This window comes from Cebus imitator, unplaced genomic scaffold (assembly GCF_001604975.1).
Source record: "Cebus imitator isolate Cc_AM_T3 unplaced genomic scaffold, Cebus_imitator-1.0 Scaffold176, whole genome shotgun sequence".
Classification (NCBI taxonomy): Eukaryota; Metazoa; Chordata; class Mammalia; order Primates; family Cebidae; genus Cebus; species Cebus imitator.
The window spans coordinates 2,101,095-2,108,681 of record NW_016107491.1 but is presented as its reverse complement, the minus strand read 5'-3'; the positions used below and the strand labels follow the sequence as shown (position 1 = coordinate 2,108,681).

General features: G+C 42.0%; 1 protein-coding gene across 1 annotated transcript in view; it reads left to right on the top strand.

The window, feature by feature from the left end:
* Window positions 1-761: 761 nt before the first annotated feature.
* The window catches only part of ITGAV (integrin subunit alpha V), an 88,901-nt gene continuing 82,075 nt past the window's right edge, over window positions 762-7,587 (top strand). Inside the window, exon 1 of the mRNA XM_017545059.2 lies at window positions 762-1,249. Within this exon, the coding sequence (XP_017400548.1) occupies window positions 1,065-1,249 (185 nt within the window). The 5' untranslated portion in view covers window positions 762-1,064. The remainder of the gene's footprint in view (window positions 1,250-7,587) is intronic.

The following is a 7,587-nucleotide window of genomic DNA, read 5'->3' as shown; positions in this document are numbered from 1 at the left end:
AGCACGAGCGGCCTTATTTCATTGGTATGCATTCCTTTTTCCAGCCCTGAAATCATGTCTATCCGAACGTCCTAAATCAACAAATCAGTTTTTTCTAAATGATACAATTGCAGCTAACAAATTGGGAATAAGGCTTCGTTATTCTGACTTGATTTTAAACCATCATTGCACATTCTTCTTTGCCCTGCCAATCCTTTCTTTGACTACTGAAGTTAAGCTTTACACATCTCACTTGCAAGAGGCTATGCTGCCATTCTGGAAATTTGTAATTAAGTTCTGTGTTTGTGTGCGGGGTGGAGTGTAATTAAAGACCATTAATTACAGAGTTTCGTTCGTGAGAGCCTGCCAGGCTAAGTAGCAGAAACACGAGAAGCGGATAAAAAACTTTCCTCATTTTTAAACAAAAGTCGCACGGAAGTTCCCGGCGGGACAAGGGCACGTGGGCGGCCCTTGCTACTCCCGTGGACGTGGTTGGACTGGGACGCTGGATCGTGACCCCCCTCCCCCCACCCCCAGTCCCCAGCCTGGCGCCTTCGTCCAGAAGCGGAGCCGCTGACCCAGGCTCAGGGGCTGGGAGCCCCCGCACAAGCTCCCGGGCCTCGGGACAGGCGGAGACTCCACGCACGGAAGTGCGCTGGTCTCTCTCGGGTGGAAGGGCGCCTCTCCTCCCCCACTTCCTTCTCCAGCTCCGCGGCACCGCCTCCCGGTCGGCTCCTCCTCCTCCCTGTCTCCTCCCAGTGCCGCGGCGGCTCCCAGGCCTGAGGTGCGGCGCTCCCTCGGCAGTCCCCAGCCTCTGACGCTGCGTGGGGCGGCGGAGCGGGAGGGAAGCGAGGGGCCGCCTGCGCTGCTGTCCCCGCCCCGTGCGCTCTGCGCCCCTCTTCCCTGGCGGTCGCTCCCAGGCTCAGCCCTCCTGCCTTCTCCGGCGCTGTCCCGGGCTCGCCGAGAAGAGAGCGGCTGGCAAGTTTGGGCGCGCGCAGGCGGCGGGCCGCTGGCACCGGGCGCCTCGGTGGGGCGCGAGGAGGTGTCCACCGCTCCGGGCTCGGCGTCCCGCGCGCGCTTCGGTGATGGCTTCTCCGCCGGGGCGACGGCTGCGCCTCGGTCCCCACGGCCTCCTGCTTCTCCTCTCGGGACTCCTGCTACCTCTGTGCCGCACCTTCAACCTAGATGTGGACAGCCCTGCCGAGTACTCCGGCCCCGAGGGAAGCTACTTCGGCTTCGCGGTGGATTTCTTCGCGCCCAGCGCGTCTTCGTAAGTGGCCGCACTTGGAGCGGGAGCCGGAGCCGGAGCCGGAGCCGGCCCCCTCCCCCACCCTGCGCACCCACCCGGCGTTTCTCCCCTGGGATTGATTTCCGAGAGATCCCGGGGTCTGTCTGTCCTACCCATCCTACCCTCTCAGAGTGGTTTATGTCCTGGGCGGAGGAAATATTTGGGAAGATGAACTCCCCTTGGTACCCATCACCCAGTTACACGCCACTCCTCACCTCTTAAAATTGGTTAGGGGCAGCGGGAGAGCTTTAAAGCAGACCTGTGCTCAAAATTCAGGGAAAGTGGGAAATCAACAAAGGCTGGTCTTGCGGGACTCCCCGCCCCCTGTGCTATTGTCGAGGATTTGCAGTGAGGCTTTTGGTAGCCTTTTTCTGCTTTATAGACTTAACGCCGGTCCTTTTCATTCCCCCTCAGCAAGCCCTCCCCCACTCTTTCTGCCTCTGTCTGATTTTGTTTCTTCTCACTCCTTTTGCAGACATTCTGATGACTTAAAATGACCATATTTCCCCACGGAATTCATTGTGTCCTATCTCTGGGACTGTCAGACATTTGCACATTTGAGGTTAAACAGATGAATTGAATGTGTCATCTGTTCTTTTTATAGTGATTCACTATTTAGGTCATTGTTCAGAAGGTACAAGGGTGTTTGCTGAGTTTTCACTCACTGCAGGTCATTAGAATACTGCAGCATTTAATAATTCAGTTATGTTTTCAAGTTACCAGCGTTCCGCGTTGCAGGGACCTTCAGATTTGTGGCAGTTATTGTCATTATTGTCACTAAGTCTCCGACTTTACTGAATGCTGACGTCATTCTCACCATTCCACTCCCATATTAGCGTAAGGAATACTGTTTTAATGAGTGTTCACTGGTTGTTTTATGATGTTTAAATCTTGTTTTCAAAAGAGAAACTGTTCTTAGAGTGGCATCTAAATGCTTAGAAATTGTAACAACATATTTTTGTTTCCATATTTGCTGTATAACATATCCCTTCGAGGTGAGGTAGAGGGTAATCTTGACGGTTAGTACTTGGATAGGACCATTTTGCACTACATACATGCCTAATTTGAGGATGGTCTCGTTTTTCTATGACTGTTAGAACGGCAGAATTTAGCCTTAGTGTTTTTCTGAATGTTGCTGAGTATCATTCATTTTGGTAACAACCTTTGCAGCAACGCATAGATTGGATACAGTGAATGGAAACTTTGTTAGTGGAGACATTATTTTATGTAGCAAGCTTAGTTTTTATTTGTTGTCAGCAGTTAAATTGCTTTCTGTGAGACCTCGGGCACAGATTTTCCAAAATGATAAAAATAATCATTAACTTTGGCAACATTTACCAATTTCACATTCCATTTAGTCATTTTAGTCAGTGTTACCTTTTTATTTGTTACTGTTTTTAACCACAGGGGCGAATACCAAACATTATCTTTAAACATTTTTGTTTCCTGATACTTTCAAGTGTATACCTTTATGATACAGAACATTTTAGTTGCTCCCAAGGGTTCAATTTTAGATTTAATTTGTACAGAAATTCTAATGATTTTGAAAATATATTTCTTTTGTCAAAGATTAGCAATTAAATACTTCAGGCCAGATGCAGAGGCTCATGCCTGTAATCCTAGCTCTTTGGGAGGCCAGGGCAGGTGGATTGCCTCAGCTCAGGAGTTTGAGACCAACCTGGGCAACATGGTGAAATCCCATCACTACAAAGAAATACAAAAATTAGTTGGGTGAGGTGGTGCACACCTATAATCCCAGCTCTTTGGGAGGCTGAGATGGGGGGATTGCTTGGAAGGTGGAGGTTGCAGTGAGTCGAGATTGTGCCACTACACTCTGGCCTGGGTGACAGAGAGAGAACTCTGTCTCAGAAACAAAAACAAAAAGCACCAAACAAAAACAAAAAACTTTAAAGTTGATGCAGTGTTTTACAAATGTTACTGTTAATTCTTCAGCAATGCTCTGAGCTTAGTGTAAGATAGATGAGAAGCTGATTAAGTGGTTTTTCTTAATGGAAAATGCAGTAATGTTGAACTATTCATATTTGTTATTGCTGATTATAAGCCAGGGTGACTAATCTTTGGCCAGTCATTACAATCAATGAATATGTTATGACCTCACAGGTTTACATGACTTCACTCATAGACCTTTAGTGGTAAGGTAAAATTGAACTTGAATTTGATTTCATATCATATTTTGAAATATTCATCAGCAACTTTGTTACTGATAGACTAGAGAGCTCTAGGTATAGGTAACTTAAACAATGGAAACCAACCTTGAGTTTTGTTGTTGTTGTTGTTGTTGTTTTTAAAGTATATAAACAAAGGTTTTTACTTACCAAGCTTGTCAGATTTAACAAAAATTTATGTAAAATTATGGTGAATTTTCTAAAAGGGCACTTTATATTTAACAGGCATTGGAATCCAAGGTACATGGGATGCCATTTCCAATATGAATTTATTGTTATTTGGTATTATCATAAACTTCCAAAAGAAAAAGAGCCACATAATGAAAAAGTATTTGTCAATTAAAGGGTGCCTTTCTTTTTTTTCTTTTTTTGAGTTGGAGTTTCGCTCGTGTTACCCAGGCTGGAGTGTAATGGCGTGATCTCGGCTCACTGCAACCTCCGCCTCCTGGGTTCAAGCAATTCTCCTGCCCCAGCCTCTCTAGTAGCTGGGACTACAGGTGCTCAAAGGGTGCCTTTTTTCTAAGGGGAGAAGATTCTGAGGAGGCAATGGTTACGACGTCCACTTCTGTTGCCTTTTCCAGTTTTGGTGTCCACGTACCTTGAAGAAGCTGTAGAATTATTTTATGACCATTTTTTTTTTCTTTATAGAAAATTATTATTGAATTATCTTCATAGTTTTGTTGTAAAAATTAGTATTTATGAAAGAGAAGGACAAATAAAGTACTAAGTAAAATGTTAAGGTGGCCCCTGAAAAAAATCGCTCCGGAAATGAGTCATGGTTGAAGTCAAAATTCACAAAAATAGTGATTTTCAAAATTATGAAAAATAAAACATTCACATTATTTTTTTCTGTAAGCATTTATTTATGCTATGTTGTAACACTTACATAAAATTTAAAGGCTGGATGCAGGCCAGTAATTAAAGTCATACTTTTTTTGTGGAGACTAATTGGAAAAATTAAAAATTGCATCCTAGGTTTAATTATAATGACATCTTATGTTAGTAAACATATTTTATAATTTGCTAAGCACTTATATCTCATTTCATTCTATAGCCCAAACCATCAGAGCGAGTAAGGGGAAGCAGATATACTCATTCTTACAGATGAGGAAATAGAGGCGGAAGAATTTGCAGTCTAGTTATTTGAGTAGGTTGGTGTGAGTAGAGGATAAGGAAGGGAGGGATCAGAAGACAGGGTGTGAAATCCAATACCACTTTTTTAATTCAAATATTAGAATTTTGAAGAAAATAACTTTTAAAATTTATTCTTCAAGTATATGTTATACAGTTCTCATTTTATGTATTTATTTTAAAATAATGCTAAAATGAATAGCACTGGATTCTTGCCTCCCCCGCCCCCATTAAACACTAATGGAGCCTTATCTTACAGTTGACAGCTTGTAGAGGTGTGTGCCTTAGAAGCAGAAGGTCCTTCAATGGATCTCATTCCTGACTTCATATTTGCAATACCTAGAAAGTCTTTTAAATAAAACTCCTGCCCTGGCTGTATCTTAAATCTAAAAGTAGATCGCTGACTTGATATTCCAGTGGCCTAGCCTGTGAATCATTTCTCATTGACTAGCCTGTCTTAATTCAATTTGACTGAAAATGAACTCTTCACGAAAATATGTCAGTTGTACCTCTGTTTCTATTAATGGAGGCATCCTTTTCTCTGTTACCTTGGAAATAATTTCATTTTCTATTTTTCTGTGTCTCTCCTACTTCACCACTTTGATATCAGTCAGTGATTAGTCAGCAGGCAGAAGATTCTAGAAATTCTTCCTTTTTAAGGTTTTCTTGATTCCATGTCTGCTTTCTACTCCTATTTCAGTATAGGTATGACAAGCGTAGTCAGTGGCACTCAGGGCCCCCCCATCCCTTTGCCCATCATTTGGCTCTTAAACCTGCAAAACATCTTATCTGTTTCTATGTGTTTTATCTTCTGTGACACCCCTTTTCATCCTGGTATTCTGTTGTAAAAATTTTCATAACAATGCTTCCATTGCCAGAGAGAAGGTCCAAACTGCTTAACGTGGGTTAGGGTCACTTGCAATGTGCCCCAACCTGTGTGTATTTTTAGAAATTCATGTTCCATTTCTCCTCTTACCGTTTTAACTGTTTTCACAACACTTTACAATATGATGCCAGCTCATTTTTATAAATTTTAGAATAGTTCTGGTTATACTGGTTGATTTTTCTCATCATAAATAAGATACATATATATTAGGGGATGAAAATTGTCTGTAATTTTATTATTTAGAAAGCAAATCCTATATTGATTACTTCTAATTAAGGACATATAGTGTTTTATAGAGCATTACGAAAGACGGAAAATGTACGAAAATTGTAGTTACTGCTTCTGCTTTATATCATGTAGTTGTTAACTGGCATTTTTATATTTTTCTTTTGATTCAGAGGAGCATTTTTTTAAAAAATGAAAAGTAAATCTGAAACTGGAATTGTAGGCTTGAAATAACATTCAGTACTATTTCATACACATTTATTTCTATATACATGTATGATAGTTCTTCACAAGTTCCTTTTGGTGAAGGCTCATTGGTCAACTCAGAGTCAGCTAAATATATTAAACATAATTTATCTTAGAAAGGTCAGTGCTGAAAGCAGCCAAACAACTTAGTTTATTTGGAGGGTTTGAAAAATGGACTTGTCATTGTTTGGCAGGTTGCCCCTCCTTGGTTGTCAAGGTCACATTCCCTGAATCAACTGCCCTTCAAGTACACTTTGGATAGGGAGTGCATCCCAAGGGCATCCCCCTGATTGGTTTCTTTGAGCCCCTTTTCTGTCTTTCTCTCACCTCCTCCTCTGATGCCTCTCCCTCCCTATCTCTGTCTCTTTTCTCCTTTTCTGTCTGTTGTCCTTCCTCTCTCTTTCGTTTCCTCCATCTCTTTTCCTCCTTCCTGTCCATCTTTCTGTCCCCTCTTCTAAACTCAATCCTTTATATTTTAGCACTTCTTGGCATGGATGTAAACCTTAATTTTGAAGTCCCAGAGAGTTATTTAATGGCAGCATTTCCAGTCATTAGAAAAAAAAAAATAGTGAGGATAAGGATTCTGATAATGTTGTTGGAAATACTTTTTGGAAGGAAATGGAGCCTATCAGGAGAGAGCTGCAGGCATAGGAAATTAAGTCACTCAGTCTCAGAGTTACACTGCTAATCAGTGAAAACTCTTGTCAAACCTGCCTAACCCCGTGTTTTCTCCCCACCTCTCCACCGTTGACAAGAAATGCTTGAGCCAACTTTTCTACTCTTCCTCCTCTTTATCTCCTTCATTTCAGTTAATCACTTGACTGTTAATGGCCCTTTGAAAAAACTGAGGAAAGAAAAGCCCTTTTAAAAACAGAATTTAAGTTTTACATTTTCTACTCTTTTAGGGAATAGCTTATTAATGGCATCAGTTGTTTTTAGGACCAATATAATGATTAAATATATCACCTTGTATTTTCGTGGTGTTTTCAGATTTTCTAAGTTTGCGTTTATTATCACCTTCAGAAAAATTTTGTTTTTTTTTTGTTGTTGTTGTTTTGGAGACAGAGTCTCACTCTGTTGCCCAGGCTGGAGTGCAGTGGCACAATCTCAGCTCACTGCAACCTCCACCTCCTGGGTTCAAGCAGTTCTCCTGCCTCAGCCTCCCGAGTAGCTGGGACTACAGGTGCACACTGCCATGCCTGGCTAATTTTTTGTATTTTAGTAGAGATGGGGTTTCACTGTGTTGCCCAGGCTGGACTTGAACTCCTGAACTCAGGCAATCCACCTGCCTTGGCCTCCCAAAGTGCTGGGATTACAGGCGTGAGCCACCGCTCCTGGGCAGTTTCTTTTTAAAATAATTACAGTGGGCATTGCTATTTCCATTCGATAGAAAAGGGAACAGAGATACGAAGTGACTCCCTCAATTGATTTGCAGTGTTTGCAACTTTCAGTTCCAAACTGTTTCCGTTAGACAGTGCTGCTTAGATCACAAACACTTTTTTTCTGGTCTGTCAGTTCTCTTTCCCCTAATTAAGCTGTTGTACATGTTCATTTTACATTCTTAGATGAACTTCAAGTAACAATTATTTTTATAGGGCATTTTATTAAATTTGTTTTCTGTAGTGTGGTTTCTTTTTTTTTTTTTT